We start from the raw sequence: 18,519 nt of genomic DNA on the forward strand, positions 1-18,519 counted from the left end.
TCTGTTTTTCCTTTCCTTTTCTTTCTTTTTTTTTTCCCTCTCTCAGGCGGTGAAGCTCTCTCCTTGGGGTCTGCTGCGGGATTCGACCTACTACACGTTCTCTATCACGGCGCTCATCGCGGTAAGAGCTTCTGCTGCAGACTCACCTGCAGACACGCAGCTCACATGGTCCAGTGTGCAAGAACAGACCTCCTTCGGTCGCTTACTGGACAGCTTTAGTATCAGTACAGAGGATGCAAGTCCCACAATGCAATGCATAAAGGAAATATTTACTTGGGGGAGTGTATTTCTATTTTATGCAGGGAAATGTTGCACGTTTTTACTCTGCTGAACTTTATTCATTTAAAAGGTACAGTTGGTCAGTTACTTCACAGGCTACGATTTTATTTATAAGTTTCCTAAGTATGATGATTAATTATAGACTGAACAGCAAAAAATTAGGTCCAAATTACCCAACTAAAACAGTCAAATACCACTTGCATATTAATGCATCTTTAATAAATAATAGTGTTACTTTAGACACGTTTTTGTCACCCATTTAAAACATTTGGCGCATCAAGAAATGAAAAATGCGACAAAGGAGACCTTGAGCAGCTTATATCAGGCCAGAATGGGACAACATTTCACTTTCAAAACTCCAGAAACTGGTCTCCTCAGTTCCCAAACGTTTACAGAGTGTTGTAAAAAAGAAGAAGAGATGCAGCACAGTGGTAAACATGATCCTGTCCCAACTTGATTAAAACAAGTTGCTGGCATCAAATTCAAAATAAGTTTATGTTTTTCATAAAACAATAACATTCCTCCATTTCAACATCTTTGGGTTTATGTGATTTACGATCATTGCGTTCTGTTTTTATTTACGGTTTACACAGCGTCCCAACTTTTTGGGAAACACGGTTGTACTTGAATCAAATTTTGAAGAGCATTAAAGTATTTTTACTTCATCGAAAGTAAGCGTGAATACGTATTCTACTCACAGATGCAAAAAGTTCGATTTGAACGAACTGAAAACATGAAATCTTTTGAATATTTTTCTCTCTGAGCAATGTTAGTACATTTTCCGTAGACTAATCTAACTTCTAATAGCACATGCAGATGCAGAATAAGGAAACTCAGTGACTTTATTATTATTTTTATTTTGATGTTATGTTCAGTTTTTATGAAAAATCGGTCCACTGCAGACACAAACAGCCTCTTGGCGAACTCATGCCAAATTCGCAGAAATGTATATTAATGTGCACTGACCCAGTTTATAATCAAGCAGTGCTTCATGTCTTTAAATGAGATGTAATGAACCAAAAGGTCACACTTTGACCTTTTGCTGTCTGTCTGAGCTCTGGGTTGTTTGTGCCCCCTTGTGGCACAGACACTGAAATGCAGAATTGATTTAACTTTGAATTGCTGCCTCCACCTAAGTCCTCTCTCTGTCCTCTTTTTTTTTTTTCCTCTTCAGTTCATCTACGACGAGAAGGTGTGCTGGTGCGTACTGATGTTTACTGCGCAACCCTGAATATACATCTGTAAGCTTTTTAAATGACTCACTGACTCAGAACTTTGTGTCTGTGTTCAGGTGGGAATCTCTGGTCTTGATCCTCATGTACGCCGTCTACATCCTCATCATGAAGTGAGTGATCTTCATCAGAAACAGCGAAGACCTGAAGTGACCTGATACGTCTTTACTAAAATCTCCGACGGTTTTTTTCAGGTTCAACGGCAGGGCGCATCGCTACTTTGACCGTCGAAAGAAGAGCTCCGTGAATCTGGCCAACGGGCTGACGGGCAGCACCGACCTGGAGGACAACGTCACGTGTGATGCCACCGCGGTCCTGCTGAAGAAAGGTATCACAGTGTGCTTCTGTTTCCACTGTGACCTCTAAAAAGGCTCTGTGGGTTGCAGTTGCTCATCTCTGGCATTTGCATAAACATAAAGGCAGCTGAGGCGCCGCTGCTCGTCTATTTTTATTCTGCTCCGTGATGGAACAGTCAGGGATGACTTTACTCGCCCTGGATTGATCCTCTCTCCTGATGTTTCGGGCTTTGTGTGCGGTGATATCGGTCCAGTGCTCCCCTCGGTTTGGAGCTCCGCGTGACAAAACCCTGCTGAGCACTGAGCCTCCAACCAGAAAGTCGGTGTCACCGCTGTAAGTCTGCGGAAAAACGTTTGAGCACTTTTTGGTGCAGCTGCTGCAATAGAGGGACGCCGTAACTCTCCTTGTAAGCGAGTTAATGGTAGCTGTAATTGTCCTCTTCATAGACTGTATATAAAAGTGTTCGTAGCTTCCAGGTCTGAAAAATTAGGCCGATGCAGAAGCGCCTTAAACTGCAATACCACCGAGTGCCACTAGAGATTGTCTCCAAAAAGCCTCCATAGGCTCCCATTCAACTTCTCTCATAAAATTCCAAGTCAATAATATTTCTCCACAAGTTATTTCGGTGTTGTTGGCTAAAGTCACTTCTCGTTATTAGTTTTCTGGCGGTCCATCTGAAAATAATCCGTAATTAATTCGAAAATAAGCTTAAAAAAGCCGTGTTTTTGGGGGCGTGTCTGTTTGATTGACAGGCCAGTGGTGCAGTCAGGTTACAGCTATCGGTGGGCGGGACACAGTATCGTCGGGTTTCCAATCAGATCAGTCAGATCTACTGCTCACGCCTCCCCCAGTTCGTCCAAATATGGTCACTTCCTGCTCCACACTGCTCCGAACTAGCAAGACAGTGCCGGCCAAAATCCAAACTCGAGGCTTCATAACGGCCGTTCACAAACCAACGAGTGACGTCACTGTTGGTGGCTGCTTGGTTGAAAATTTTAAATATTTTTTTATTTTATGAAAAATACATGTGCAACACATTTCAAAAAAGTTGGAACAGGAGCATTTTTACAGTGTTGCATCGCCTCTTGTTTTAACAACACTCTGGAACTGAGGAGACAAGTTGCTGGAATTTTGAAAGTGAAATGTTCCATTCTTGCCTGATATAGGATCTCAGCTCCTCAACAGTTACAACAACTAGCAAGATAGCGACGGACAAAATCTGAACTGGAGGCTTCGTGAACAAACCAACGGGTGACGTCACCGCTGGTTGCCCCTCGGCCCTTTTACGTCTCCGTCTCCTTTAAGAGCTGCAGAGTTGCTTTGAATGTCAGCGACGTCTCAGAGGTGACTGTTCAGGCCTCCCAGCGCCTCCAGTGTTTACTCTGCTGTCTGCAGCTGTCTGTCTGCCCTCGGAGGTAAACTACTTTGTGGGGCACAACAACAACAACAACAACAACAACCAGCAGAGGAGAGCAGTGCAAGAAGCTGGCTGAGGCTGCTTTGGCACAGCCCACTCTGTCAACTTGTTCTGGTACTGTTGACAGCTGCCCCGGTGAGAACCCGGCACTGCTCCTCGGGCTCAGCTGAGGAGGTGATGAAGAGAGCCGTGCTGGCAGGTGGCTCGCTGGTTCAGCAGACGGTTGCCAAGGCTGAGTGTGTTTTCCAGCTTCAGATTAGTAGCTGGTAGACGAGTGGACTCGTGGAAGGTCCTTCAGATTTCTGCAGAGGAAATGCAGCCAGAGGAGGCGACCTACCACAACTTACTTACACTGAGCATCAAAAGGTTTTATTCAAATTCAGAGACTTTATATAAATATTGATGAAGTATCCGGGTCTGATAAGTGGAGCCGATGCAGAAGTACCCTTAAGTGCAATACCACTGAGGACCACTAGGGGTTGCCTCTAAACAAAAAAAAACCTGTTAGCTGCAATAGACTCCCATTCAAAAGCATAAACTTTTCTAATGAAATACAAAGCCAGTAAATGATTTCCACAAGTCATTATGGTGTCATTAGATAACTTCCCTCCTTCTGATCAGTGTTCTGGTGGTTCTTCTGAAAATAATTCCAGCATTCATTAGATATGAGGCCTCAAAGAGACCTATGTTTAGGGGCGTGCCTGGTTTGATTGACAGGCCTGGAGTGCACCACATGTCAGTCCCCCCAAAATGCCGCTTTTTGAGGCCTAATATCTAATTCATGACGGGTTTATTTTCAGATGAGCCACCAGAAAACTAATAAAAAAAGGGAGTGATTTAAGCAAATGACACCGCAATGAAAACATTTACTGACTTTGTATTTCATGAGAGAAGTTGAGTGGGACTCTTGTGGAGCCGGAGTATTATTGGAGCCAACATGAGGCGGACCACGTTGGTCTATATCAACAGAAAGGGTTGTAGCTGACGGTGAACTACTGTTGCGGACTCCTGAGATCCTTCAGATACTGTTTGTTCTTTGTATCCTGGACCTGGAAATGTTACATCTCACGAAAAACCAAGTGGATAAAACTTTGCAAAACCAGCTACGTTTAAGAAATTTGTCTGGTGCTGCGTTACATGAGGCTGTGCCTCGCTAAGTGCAGCCGTAGAGTGACATGTTCCTGCAAAGTGAAAATCTATCTGGTTCTCAAAAGTGCTGCTTCGAGATTTTGAACTCTTTCAGTTCATTCTTCTATCTCTAGTTGAGAGTCTGACGCCAGATATTGAGTGTGATACTTTCTCCCCTCTCTGCCTACAGCACAAACACACTCTGTGAACACGGAGCTGCTTGTTTTGTGTTGACATATGTTGGTGGTGAGGCATTTAAATATCTGCAGTCAGCATCCATGATTCATCATCACTCCACCTTCCTGCTGCGTGTTGTGTTGTAGCGCCTCGGGTCCGTCGCACTTCGGCGCTCACCTGCGACGGGGATGCGTCGTTTTACTGCGCCTGGATGTATTTCTTCTACCGTGATGTGTTACTGATATTAACGTTCCTGATGTTTTAAATAACATCCTGAAGTATAGATGTGCAATTACACAGAGAATATGAGTTGTAATATAGAAGCCAGATAGTTTGTAGACATATTATTTGAATGGTGACGAAACATAAAACAAAAAACGGTTCAATAGTAAGTGAAATTTAGTTTTTTTGGCACATTTATACACAACAAAAAAATCTAAAACATTTAAAAAAAAAAAGACTTGAAAACAATTAAACCGAATAAAAGCCCAAAGTTAGCCACAAGAACATTCAATACGATAAGAATAATATCAAATATACAACACGTGAAGATATTTATGACGAACGGGAGCAGTAAATTACTCTACCATTTAAATTAAAAAACAGGTATGTGCTGGAAAATTTATTCGATATCCAGTCCTGAATTTTTTGGAAACATTTCAAAATGTGTGAATAAAAACTGAAGGATTCCTGTTGTTTTTGTGCGCCGATATCAACCTTTATCCACCTTTTCATGTCTCTTTAGCTGCAGGCCGTCCGTCATTTTCATTATTTTCGAGAACATTTCCTCAAACTCGGCACAAACGTTCTCATGGACTCCGCGAACTGATTTGATTTTTAAAGGTCAAAGGTCACCGTGACCTTACAAAACATGTTTGTGGCAATAGTAGTAAATCGTTTTCGCACTCTAATTTTGGACAACATTTTACACAAATGTCTGAAAGCATAAAACGATCGAGTGATGACGTCTTATATCGGGAAGGTCAAAGGTCAACTTGTCTGCAACGTGATAATGTTTCTGCAGAAGCGGAACGTCATTGGAAACCAGTGAAGTGAGGATACAGTCGGAGAGATGTGTGCGATCTCTTTGTTTTGTCCGGTTAGAAGGCGAGCGGTCGCATTTTGGTTTGGAGACGGTCTGACTAAAAAAAGAGCGTTACGCTCGTTGACATCTACAACTCGGTCTCAACAGTTCTTAACTTCGCAATGTTTCTCAGTTGGAAAAAAACTGGGGGAAAAAAAACCCAAAAGAAAGGATTTTGGGGGTCAAACGTTCACTGTCTCTTGTTTCTTTGCAGCTAACTTCCACTGCAAGCCGTCGGTGCTGATGGTGGACGAGCTGCTGTCTGCCTACCCCCACCAGCTGACCTTCTCCGAGGCCGGCATGAGGATCATGATCACCAGTCACTTCTCGCCCAGAACCCGCCTCACCATGGCCTCCCGCATGCTCATCAACGAGGTACGTACACGTCACCTGGTTTCACCTGCTGCTGGTGACTCGAAATGGGGGGAGGGGGGGGGGGAGAAAAAAAGTTCTGAGGAGAAATTTAGTTTTGTCAAGTGAAGTGACTTTAAAGAATCGCTGCCAGAAAGCAAAGACTTAGCAGAAATACAAAACCAAATAAGTCTGTGTGGGTTGAGCAGGAGAGGCAGCAGAGTGAATGTTAATGCTCTTAGACACCTGCCTGCTGCAGACTGCAGTTTAGATTTAAATCCAAACCAAACAAACACATTTGTGCTTCTGACAGAAAGAAGAGGAAAGTTCTGCCTCAGATAAAAATAAAGACACTTTTTCTGCTTTCTGTTGTGTAAAAATTCAACAAAAGCAAAACAAAATGCCCAAATGTGTTCCTGGAGATGTCGTTGTGATGTCTGTCTGCGACCGTGTTCCAGAGACAAAGACTGATCAACACCTCGGAGACCCGGGTCAACCGCATCACCAACGGCGACTCGGACTCAGCGGCCAGAGCTCAGGGGAGGCGGGGCTTGGAGAACGGGATGGGCGTGGCCGAGCAGGGTCTGAACGGCAGGTGCAGACTTCAGCGGCTGGAGTCTGGGAACGAGACGGAGAACGAAAACGAGGACAACGAGAACAATGAGAACGACGAGGAGGGAGAGGGAGAGGACGACAATGATGGCCCCGTGGTGCCCTTCAAAATTCCAGGTGTGTTTTTAAAACAATGATCTCAGTGAACGTCTGTCTTTGTCATTATACGACACGTAGATCCGACCCAGAGATCTGAATGGTCAACTGTACATTAGCCCTGCTCATCACTAGAAATATCACTCCGCCCTCTCAATGGGAATATATAATTAGAATCAAATTTCATATTATATGCAATATAATGTTGTTTTTACTTGTTCGAGGTCCATTAAATGTGACTCATTCGGTGAAATCGGGTTTCTTTTGGTCCTTTTTGTCGGTCCGAGCACCCGTACTGTAACATTACGGATAGCCGCGCACTTAAACATCTTTTAACACATGCTGGTGCTAAAATCTTAAAAATACAGAAGTCCATCTGTTTCTTTTTTCCAGCGGATATCTTACTTGCAATACGACCGAGCTAGCTGAGCAGTTTAGTGTTTTTAACGTGAGTATTTATTCAGTTTGAGAAACCATCTCTAGAAAGCATTCAAACGGACTACAAATCGTATCGGTTGCTAGGGTCGTTGCTAAGGGGTCGGCCTACTTCCTGGAGTGGTAAACATTGCACACCTTGCATTCGCTTCTGCTGACGCGACTGATTGTTTTCCAGTTGTTAGTCATACCCCATGCCTTGCCATGGAAGCGGAGATCGCATTTACAAAAAGTTTAATATTTTGAGATTTGCCCCACAATATGAATAGATTTAGATTACTTTTCTTTTTTTTTTTTTTTGTTGGTAAGCAATACTACACACGAAGGGGGGGCGCTCTAACGACATCATCGGCGCACCCTCTCCTGTATTATTGCTCGATTAAACCCATGACAACACGTGTTGTCCTGTGCGTGTCCGTGCAGCGGGTGCGTGCAACAAGCTGAAGTGGGTGACCATGTGGCCGCTGTCCCTGCTGCTGTTCTTCACCGTGCCCAACTGTGCCAAGCGCCGCTGGGAGAGGTGGTTCATGGTCTCCTTCTTCACCGCCACCATGTGGATCGCTGGCCTCTCGTACATCATGGTCTGGATGGTGAGTCCGATCAGTCACTCACTCACACACTGAACTTTCAAGGGTGTTAAAACCGCTTCTGCTCAACTGGATTTACATGCCTCGGCACCGGCGATATCCCCAGCAAGAGGGATTTATGTTTTTTGGGTTGTCCATCTGTCTGTCCCGTTCTCGTAAGCATGATATCTCCACAGACTGTATATAAAAGTGGACGTAGCTTCCGGGTCTGAAATATTAAGCTGTAATACCACAGAGTGCCACTAGAGGTCGGCTCCAAAAAGCCTCCGGCTCCATAGACTCCCATTCAACTTCTCTCATACAATTCTCAGTCAACAACATTTCTCCACCAGTTATCTCGGTGTTGTTAGTTAAAGTCACTCCGTCTTATTAGTTTTCTGGAGGTCCATCTGAAAAAAAAATCCTCAGAAAAATAAGCCTCAAAAAGATGTGTTTTTGGGGGTGTGTCTGTTTGATTGACAGGCCTGTGGTGCAGTCAGGTTACAGTTATCAGTGGGTGGGACGTAGCATCGCCGGGTTTCCAATCAGAACAGTCAGATCCACCACTCGCTCCTCCCCCAGCTCATCCAAATATGGTCACTTCTTTGAACGGCCGTTCAAAAACCGACAGGTGACATTAGTGTTGGTTGCTGTTTAAATATCTCAAGAATGGCTCGAGAGAATTTGGTCAAACTTGGTAAAAAAAAAACATTCACTTCATACCGAGAATGAACTGATTGGATTTTTTTTGGGAGGGGGGGCAAAGGTCAAAGGTCAGCTTTAGGAAGAGGGCGATTAAAAAGACAATAAGAAGTCGGCGTGTCGAGTCACCGTCCGTCTCCTTTTCAGGTGACCGTGATCGGCTTCACTCTCGGCATCCCCGATGTCATCATGGGCATCACCTTCCTGGCAGCGGGCACCAGCGTCCCGGACTGCATGGCCAGTGTTATCGTAGCGCGACAAGGTACGCACACACACACACACACACACACACACACACACACACACACACACACACACACACACACACAGAGAGAGAGAGAGAGCGCATGAAGCTGAAATCAATACACGTGTTGAATAAAACAAAAAACAAGAGGAGGAAGCGGCGCTGCGTGGCTGAATATCGCTTGTCACAGTCAACTTGTCTCCCCGACTGTACACAGACCTTGACAGTTTTGCTCTCCTCGCCTCAGGTCTGGGAGACATGGCCATCTCCAACTCCATCGGCAGTAATGTGTTTGACATCCTGGTGGGCCTGGGCCTGCCCTGGACGCTGCAAACGCTCTGCATCGACTACGGCTCCATCGTGAGTGCCGCTCGGCTCTGCCGGGGGGGAGATTCAGCTCGACTCGGACCAGAATAGAACAGGAATGTGCTCGTGAAGGATGAGAGCAGTTTGTTTGCGAGGGCACCGCAGTTTATCATCTGAGAAGATATTACGGGCTTGATTTACTAAGATCTCTAAAAGGGTACTAAATTGGGTGTTTATTCCACGAGTTTGCAAATTTTTTTTTTTTTTTTGCGGGTGACATAATTGCGTCACCGATATCGGGTGCAAATCGCTCGGTTTAAACGAGGTGTTTTGAGTATTTTAAAGCGATTCCAGTCATGAAAAAACACAATGACCGCAAAGGGAAAAGGAAATTTGATCCCATTGGAATTAAGAAATAAAAATATAACGAGAACAAAAGATTACGAGAGATTTTTCAGCGAGAAAGTCACTGCTGTGGGGAAAAACCAAAAGATCAATAGATGAAATTTGGAAATTAAAACACATTGTAGTAAATCAGGGCTTAGTTGTCTTATTAGACTTAATAAAAAATACTGTGTTTTCAGGTCATTTAGGAACCTGACGGTGTTTTTATGTCTCTACGTCTTGTCTCCTCAGATCCATCTGAACAGCAGAGGACTCATATTCTCTGTTGGACTCCTACTCGCTTCAGTGTTCGTCACAGTAAGTACGAGATGTGTTGCAGCTTCCTGTATGAGGTTTGTCCTGGTGATTCAGTGTCAGAACAACGTTCATCAAACATGCATCGCAGGCACAGATTTATGTAGGAATAATGTGAACACGTCCCCGCCAGCTTTCAGCAGAGATACAGTTCCCTACCCCGGGGATCGTGACGTCCGAGACGAATCTGAGAGTTTGCAGGGAAAATAACGAGTTTGTTTCTGCTTCATAAAATTAGCTGCGTTTCATTCTTTTCTGCTTTTTTTTTTTCTATGTCTTTAGGCCTGAAAATGTTGGAGTTGTAAGTTGATTATTTTAAGGGGTCACCAGTCAAACAGACTGAAGTCAACCAGCTGACTGCACATGACCTCATGTTTGTCTTCTATGTAGCTGTCGAAAAAAATCTACAACAAAGACTATGCGTATTTGGGTCATTTGAAAAGTCGAAGTTGAAGGAAGAGTCTGCTATTCTGGAGATATATCGTTGATATTCGAGCTCAACAGTCAAACAAATTCACCGCTCCTTCAGAAGCTCCGCCCCCTGAAAATTAATGAAGGGGTGTTGCACACCGACTGTGTATTAAAGTGGATGTAGCTAAAGTGAGGCCAGTGTGGAAATGCCTTAAAGTGCAATACGACAGAGTGCCACTAGAGGTCGGCTCCAAAAAGCCTCCGGCTCCATAGACTCCCATTCAACTTCTCTCACTTAATACACAGTCAGTATATTTATTCCATGAGTTATTATGGTGTTGTTAACTAAAGTCACTGCTTCTTATTAGTTTTCTGGCAGTCCATCTGAAAATTATTCCATCATTAATTAGATATTAGGCCTCAAAGAGCGGTATGTTTGGGGGTGTGTCTGTTAGATTGACAGACCTGTGGTGCAGTGAGGTTTCTGCTATAGGTGGGCGGGGCATAGTGTCCTTGGATTTCCAATCAGATCCGTTGTGTCTCTCTGATAGTGTCTCTGTGATTCTGTCTCTATGATTGTGTCTCTCTGATTGTGTCTCTCTGACGGTGTCACTCTGATTGTGTCTCTCTGATTGTGTCTCTGTGATTGTGTCTCTCTGATTGTGTCTTCAGGTTCTCGGCGTCCATTTAAACAAATGGACTCTGGACCGGCGACTGGGTTTCGCCTGCATCGTCCTGTACGCCATCTTCCTGTGCTTCTCCATCCTCATCGAGTTCAACGTCTTCATCTTCGTCAACCTCCCCATGTGCCGAGACATCCACTGACCTCCTTCCTCCTCCTCCTCTTCCTCCTCCTCCTCCTCGTCTTCTTCTTCTTCTTCTTCTTCTCCTTCTCCTCCTACTTCTTCCTCTGGCAGATGGAGGACACCTCACCTGGCTTCCAGTTTCTCGGCGCCTTGGAACCAAGTCCTACCTTTTATTTTTTTTAGAGAAATAGAGCTCTGTATGATTTGTCTTTGGTGCAATACACGCAAGGGAGAGGACACCGGAGTTTTTGTTTTGTTTTTTGGGACCAGACTGGAAGAGAAAGTCGCAGCAGCAGAGATTGCTGCCAATGAATCAAAAGGTTGGCTGGAGGGACCTTAACTGTATTACCACCGACGGTTAGGCTACTGTTGGTGACCAAGCTGCTACTGTAACTGACTAACGGAGGCTAGACGAGAGAGAGAAAACCAGCGCTTTTGAGCTGGATTGTTTGTTACTCTTTGTACAAGTTTGGATATAAGCACACGATTAAGGTATTTTTAAGCAAAAACTGGCTTTTCTCTGTATATATTTGAGGATTATATAAGTACTAATATTAGCTCATGTTTTGGGATTCTCTTTATGCACAAAACCCGGTTCGGTCTCGCGAAGTCCAAAACGATCCGATGATATTGTTGTATGTTTTACTTTTAGTGATTTGGGTCCGCCAGTAAAAAAAAAAAAAAAAAAAAAAAAAAGCTTTGACACGTCTCCCGTGCTCAGTACCGGCCGCCACAGCATGCTGTACCACCCACAGCTCTTTGCTTTGCACTGACAGGTATTTAACACCATTCACATAGAGTCAATTCTTGGCTGTTTTTTTTTTTTCTTTCATATCCGAGTAGATGTGAGGCTTTTACTCTCCGAAAGGGATCTGCCAGGAACTGACATCCAGCACTGTCACTTTATGGATTAGAGATTTAATTCTTTTTATTATTCTATTGCAAAGCGTCTACAGGTACTTCTAAACATGTAACTACTGAAGTTAAAGTTCCCTTCTTCTACTATATTAAAAGAGTTAGTTTTTAGTCTGAGTATAACGTTGTTACTTCTTAAAGCCAAAAGTATTTTTAGAATAGGAGTCGTAGATTTTGGACTTAAAGAGTCGAGTGCACAGTGTGTGTGTGCGAGTGTGTGTGTGTGTGTGTGTGTGTGTGTGTGTGTGTGTGTGTGTGTGTGTGTGTGTGTGTGTGTGTGTGAGACAGTCCGGAGGAGAACCAAGGATACCACTGTTACTGGGAAGACATAATCATGATTTATTTATGAATTAATTTATTCAAAGATCATGTCTAAGCACCAGTTTCAGCCCTTTGGATCGTGTACAGTGACTTCAATGGAAGGCTCTCCACTCTTTGTTAACGGAGCTGTACGATGTACTGTACCTAATATATAACCTAAGTACTGGAAACTGACTTGATGTTGTTTATATTTAAGAATAGAACTTTATAATTTATAAGTTTTGTATAGTTTGGAAAGATACTGCGACATTTGTATGTTAGTTTGGAAAAAGAGGGGAATGCATCTTTTACGCGCGTCTCACTGGTCCGAACATGTCGTCCAATCCCCTCGCATGTTGACTTAGTGAGGAAACCAAACAGGAAACAGGAAGTGTGTAGTGATGGCACGCCACCCTCTGAACTCTCACAGCATATTGTTTCATAAACACAGTGTTGAACTCTTGTGCCATTCCTTGTATTTTGAGGCTTCAGACTGTGTTTGAGCCCCAAAAAAAAAAAAAAAAAAAAAAAAAAAAATGTCAACAGTATTGCCACTCTGTTTCAGCATGTTTTCAGACAAAATGTGGAAGATATGTATTTTTTCATTTCATTTCATGAATTTTCTGATTAATTAAAAGGATGATGCTCTTCCTGCAGCCACTAGAGGGCGCTGTAGAGCTGCTTTACACCTCAAAGGGACGGCTGTGATTTGGGTATGTTTTCAGGTAGGCTACATAGAGAATAAATACTGGTCGGTTTTTGCATGCCTCTTTCATACTTCCAATTATTTTGTGTGTAATTTTAATGCATTTCAAAGATCCAAACGGCACTGTCTTGATTATGCTGTACATATCAGGAGGAATATGCTATTATAAACACAGATGTTGGAATAACCTCTGGTGAGCAGTTATATTTGAGATATATACAGTATTTAGAATGTAGGCCTACAGCAGTTAGTTTTCAGCTAATTATTGTCGTTTAATGCTCATGTCTGTTGATGTGTTTGTAAATCCTCATTTTTGTTGATGAGGACCTCTGGGCCGAGCTCAGAGCCAGAAAGAGATTAAGATGTTGGCCTTGTTCCCAGTGGTCTTCTTGCAATAAACTGATTTACATACACACATCGTTTTCTCATGTCTTTATGAGCTGCACCACCTGGATTCATCTGTTTATTTGGACAACAATCAGCCATAACAGTTTGTTTCCTAAAATACAAAATTTGGAAACTCCGTTTCCAAAAGAAGTTTGGACGCTGTGTAAAATTTAAATTAAAACAGAGTGCAATAATTTGCAAATCACATAAAACCCATATTTAATTGAAAATAGACCAATGACAACATATCAAATGTTGAAACAGAATTGTTAATATTTCATGCAAAATATATACTCATTTTCAATTTGACGGTAGCAACACTTTTCAAAAAAGTTTGGACGGGGACAACAAAGACTGGAAAAGTTGTGTAGTGCTAAAAAAAAAAACACCTGGTGGAACATCTCACAACTAATTAGGTTACCTGGCAACAGATCAGTAATATTATTGGGTATAAAAAGAGCATTTTAGCGAGGCAGAGTCTCAGCAGTGAAGATGGGGAGGGGTTCATTATTCTGTAAAAGACTGTGTGAGCAAACAGTGCAACATAATGTTCCTCAACGTAAAATTTTCAAAGAATTTGTGGATTTCATCATCTACAGTTCATAATATCATTAACAAATTCAGATAATCTGGAGAAATCTCTGTACACACGGGACAAGGCTGAAAATCTCTATTGGATGGTCGTGATCTTCGGACCCTCAGGCGGCATTGTATTAAAAATAAACAGTTCTGTCCTGGAAATCATTGCATGGGCTCAGGAACACTTAAAAAACAAAACATTGTCCGTGAACACAGTTTGTTGCTGCATCCACAAATGCAGGTAAAAACTCTACCATGCAAAGAAAAAACTAAATATAAACATGATCCAGAAACACCGCCACTTTCTCTGGGCTTTGTTAAATTTGAACAAAGCGTCCCAACTTTTTTAGAAAAGGGGTTGAAAGATAAAGATGTCTACATTATTTAAGGATGATTTCCCCCCCCCCTCTAATATTCCTATTAACGTGGGTTACATAGTTAAAAGTAGATGACATTTTATTAACTCTGAGACTATTTTTTGAATACCCGATTCAGTCCAAAAGCTCCACAGCTGTGAGGCAACAACCCTGAACTCTCTGGATATGACACAATAGGGGCTGTAAATAAATTATTGTAGTAGGGAGGGAGTGTGTGTGTGTGGGGTTATGTTATTCTTTCAATAAAGCAAGACCCTCTCCAGTTTTATTAATATTTTCTTAGTATCCTCCTGCTGCTATGATATTATAACAACCCCCCACCCCCACCCCCTCCCGCTCCCACCACCCTGTCACCTTAACCCTTCAAGGCCGGCTCGGACTTTCCACCTGTTCAAACAAGAAACCCAGATTCAGTCAGTAAAAGGCTCCACAATCGCAAAGCCTGTATTATAATCCCCCCCCCCACACACACACACACATCCAAATGAACTCATTCAAATGTATTTCGTCTGACCAGCGGACAAAACACCCAAATTTTTCGTTTACTATCGAAAAAATAAACACTGGGAAACAAGTAAATATTCCAGCAACACTTCGAGTATCCAAAAACTTTATATAGTCCACTGTGTTTTTCGGCTTGTGGTCTTCATCAGGGCCTGGAGCTACATGACCGTACACCCGACCAACCTTTGCAGGTGTGTCAGTGGATGTGTACGTTCAAATCCTGAGGCAAAAAACTACAGACAGAAGAATACGAGAGAAATTATGAGAGAAATGCTCCATAAAACCAGACCAGATGCATTAGGTCATTCACGACTACTTTACTGAACATTCTTCAAAAGCCGCTTCAGTTTGAGTTTAAAATGATCCAAATGTAAAGTTAGATATTAACCAGCAGTGAACGAACTCAGATCTTTTACTTATAAGTAAGAAATCCCACAATAACATTTTTTTTAAGTTACAAGTACAAGTCCTGCATTCAAAAGCTTACTTAAGTAAAAGTATAAGTACGGTCAGCAAAATATGATTAAAGTATGAAAAGTACTCAGTATGCAAAGTGCAAAGAGTTTTTATATTAATCATCTATAAATTACTGGAATATTATTAACGTATGATAGCAGCATTTTAATGTCGTCGAGCTAATTTCAACACACGATTCTGCTGAAACTTCTAATCTGCTTATAACGATTGATATTTAACAAACTGATCATGTTTTTAATAATTAAAATATTGATCTGAAAAGTAACTTCAGCTCTGAAATAAATACAGTGGAGTAAAAAAAAGTGCAATATTTCCCTCTGAAATGTGGACCGGAAATATAAAGTAGTATTAAAAGTAGTAAAAAAAAAAAAATGTCACCACTTCTCTTTTCTAATTCAACACTGAATGCAACATTTATAGACAAAATTTGACAAGATGTTTTCATCTCTTCAGCCAATCAGCTGGAGGTGTCATATTACAGCCCTCCTCTTCCTCCTCCTCCTCCTCCTCCTCAATGCCCCGGTGTCCCTCACACCTCACAGTCCTCTGATCCGAGCCCGGGGTCTCCGCGTCTTCTCCCGGCATTTTAAACCATGTAAGCGGCGGAGTTCACGGGGGGGAAAAAAAAAACAACTTCCGAGGCTCCTCGTTAGTCACCAAACGAACCGGAAACACGCAGAGGACATCGGAGTTTGTTTTTGTTTTTCTTGTTTGTGTTTTTTTTGTGTGTGTTTTTTTATTTATTTTTTTTATCATGGAGCGCAACAGCTGGAAAAGAGCGAGTTAGTGCGGCGACGACTCGAAGGTGAGCGGAGCTGTCTTTGTCTGCTGACCCATCTTTTGAAGAAAAAGCACGACGTGTCGTTTATTTCTAACTGAGTTTGATGGAAGTTTTTCCTGGATGACTTCATCTGTGTGTCTGTCAGCAGCAGCGACACAGAAAACTCAACTCTTTGCTTTGTTTACATGAGTTGGGTTTGTTTTTCCCATCAGGCTCCCTCCCTCCCTCCCTCCCTTTCCTTTCTTCCTTCCCTCCTCTCTCTCTGGGTCTAATTTTTTATCTCAGCAGCAGCGGTTTTTTTTTTGTTTTTTTTAAAGTTCAGGAAGGTCACTCAAAGACCTTGCTATGCTACTTTCCCCCCTCAGATATCTGCAGCCTGAACAGATAACTTAAAGCTGTAGTAAAAAGTGAACCCATGTGTCTGGCTGTATATCACACAGACTTCAAAGAACTGTCTTTTACTTTGAAAAACGACCTCCGCATGATGCATACAGTCTGATGGTATTTTTTTTAGGCACTGTAGAAAAAGTATTGGTAGGGAGGGGGGGCGGAGCTACCCACTCTGACGTCACGCTTTATCCACCTTTTTTGCTGGGGTTACGAACAACAAGCGAGATTACTGGGTTTGCAAAGTATGTTGAGACTAAAGATGGTTCAAAAAAGTGGGCTGCTTTCAGCCTGGATCATTACGTGTTTAAACTTCTTCATATTTGTCTGATATTATAAGTTTTTATCTTCGTGGACGTAGCTTCCGGTGTCTGAAAAATGAGGCCGATGCGGAAGCGCCTTAAGCTGCAATACCACCGAGTGCCACTAGAGGTCGGCTCCAAAAAAACCTCCGGCTCCATAGACTCCCATTCAACTTCTGTCATTAAAATTTTAAGTCATGAATTATTTTTCCATTCGTTATTTTGATGTTGTTAGCTAAAGTCATTCTTTGTTAGTTTTCCGGTAGTCCATCTGAAAATTATTCCATCATTAATTAGATATTAGGCCTCAAAGAGCGGTATATTTGGGGGCGTCTGTTTGATTGACAGTCCTGTGGTGCAGTCAGGTTTCTGCAATAAGTGGGTGGGGCAAAGTGTCCTTGGATTTCCAATCAGATCAGATTGCGTGTCTCTGATTGTGTCCTGTCCCGTCATTAATTAGAAAATGAGGCTCAAAAAGCTGTGTTTTTCTTTTGGGGGGGGGGGGGGGGGTGTTTGATTGACAGGCCTGTGGTGCAGTCAGGTTACAGCTATCGGTGGGCGGGATGTAGTATCGGCAGGTTTCCAATCAGATCAGTCAGATCCACCGCTCGCTCCCCCTTTTCAAAAAAAGTTGGGACATGTTTGCCACCTCGTTGCATCACCTCTTGTTTTAACAAAACTCTGTAAATGTTTGGGGAACTGAGGAGACCAGGTTCTGGAGTTTTGAAAGTGACGTGTTTTGCCATGTTTGCCTGATGTGGGATTTCAGCTGCTTAACAGTTGCGCCGGATGTTTTTCAGTTCGCAAACACAGGTTTTGTTGTTGTTATTTAGACGTTAGACAGCGTCGCAACTTTTTCTTCCGAAACGGGGTTGTAAACAAAGCCGAAAATAGAATAAATAAAACACCTTTCCCTTTAGCAAACAGAAGAAAGACAAAACCCTGCCCCAAAGTTTTAAAGCCCCTCGACCACCTCTAATAACTTTCACACGGTACATTACTTATTAATTTCCCGTTTTGTTTTTCACCATCAATACTTTGAATTCTTTTGATTGCGTTCCAGCTGACTTTCTCTCCTCCGAGATTTGTTTTCATTCAGAGCCGTGTCTGAGCCTGAACACACCGCAGCTCTCGCCTCCTCTTTCTTTTCTGAACGAGCAGTTCTCTGACATTTATCAGGATAATAACCGGGCGAGTTACCTCATTTAAGCTTCTTTGGAATCTGTTAAAGAGCTTAACCTTCATGGGATTTTTCTGCACAAACAGCCTTCGTCACGTCCTGCTCCGGGGACACGAGTCAGCAGAAAGGTATTTTGATGAAAGAGAACCTCGCAGTAGGGGCCGGATTCAGGTTATGAAGCTGATTAAGTTTTTTTTTTTTTGGGGGGGGGGGTTCGCGTCGTTCCCTTAAGAACGAGGAGTCCCTGTCGAAACCACTTCTGTCCGCGGCTTTTTGACAACGGAGCAGGAAAACTCCACAGGTTTATGATGTCACTCCGGCAGATGCTCGAGTTACCGGCGTGAGAGTGAACCCGACGCTGAACGCTTTCACAGGAGCCTCGCGCTGATGTCAGATCTGTTGAATTCGTCTTTGAGGCTCTTCAAGAGTAAAATTGCCCAAATTCGAAATGAAGTTTTGGTGTTTCTGCTCATATTAGAGAGAAAAGCAACCAACTGTGCTGTTTGACCGGATCTTAATGGATAATTCTGGTTTATTTACACCTAATTTATTTCCCGCAAATGTGTCTATTGCGACTCTGTGGGTCCAGATGACTTTTCACTTCCCGCTTTTGTTGTGGAGATTCAAAGAATTAAATCACAAAGCGCTGTAAACCCCGAGCTTCCTGCAGCTTTCCAACAAACCTGACATTTATTTTCATTAAATATTATTGTTTTTAAACACATTTGTGTTCACAACTCAAGAATTCACGTGCTAAGTCTGAGAAAAAAAAAAAAAAAATC

General features: G+C 42.7%; 2 protein-coding genes across 4 annotated transcripts in view; both read left to right on the top strand.

Moving 5' to 3' along the window:
• LOC138208998 (sodium/potassium/calcium exchanger 3-like) overlaps positions 1-13,176 on the top strand; it is a 50,810-nt gene extending 37,634 nt beyond the window's left edge. Inside the window, exons 7-17 of one of the 2 annotated variants that reach the window (XM_069167297.1) lie at positions 47-121; positions 1,454-1,479; positions 1,571-1,624; positions 1,706-1,839; positions 5,829-5,989; positions 6,424-6,694; positions 7,532-7,698; positions 8,524-8,638; positions 8,868-8,980; positions 9,563-9,628; positions 10,709-13,176. In XM_069167297.1, the coding sequence (XP_069023398.1) occupies positions 47-121; positions 1,454-1,479; positions 1,571-1,624; positions 1,706-1,839; positions 5,829-5,989; positions 6,424-6,694; positions 7,532-7,698; positions 8,524-8,638; positions 8,868-8,980; positions 9,563-9,628; positions 10,709-10,861 (1,335 nt within the window). In that variant the 3' untranslated portion in view covers positions 10,862-13,176. The remainder of the gene's footprint in view (positions 1-46; positions 122-1,453; positions 1,480-1,570; positions 1,625-1,705; positions 1,840-5,828; positions 5,990-6,423; positions 6,695-7,531; positions 7,699-8,523; positions 8,639-8,867; positions 8,981-9,562; positions 9,629-10,708) is intronic. The other variant, XM_069167298.1, reaches the window with a different exon arrangement.
• Positions 13,177-15,651: 2,475 nt separating this feature from the next.
• Positions 15,652-18,519, top strand: part of LOC138208977 (ras and Rab interactor 2-like) — a 35,032-nt gene continuing 32,164 nt past the window's right edge. Inside the window, exon 1 of one of the 2 annotated variants that reach the window (XM_069167257.1) lies at positions 15,652-15,892. The gene's annotated coding sequence lies outside the window, so the exon portion shown is untranslated. The remainder of the gene's footprint in view (positions 15,893-18,519) is intronic. The other variant, XM_069167256.1, reaches the window with a different exon arrangement.

Source organism: Embiotoca jacksoni, unplaced genomic scaffold (assembly GCF_022577435.1).
Source record: "Embiotoca jacksoni isolate LCO1_2020_lvr unplaced genomic scaffold, fEmbJac1.0.p SCAF_4, whole genome shotgun sequence".
In the NCBI taxonomy this organism is placed as follows: Eukaryota; Metazoa; Chordata; class Actinopteri; family Embiotocidae; genus Embiotoca; species Embiotoca jacksoni.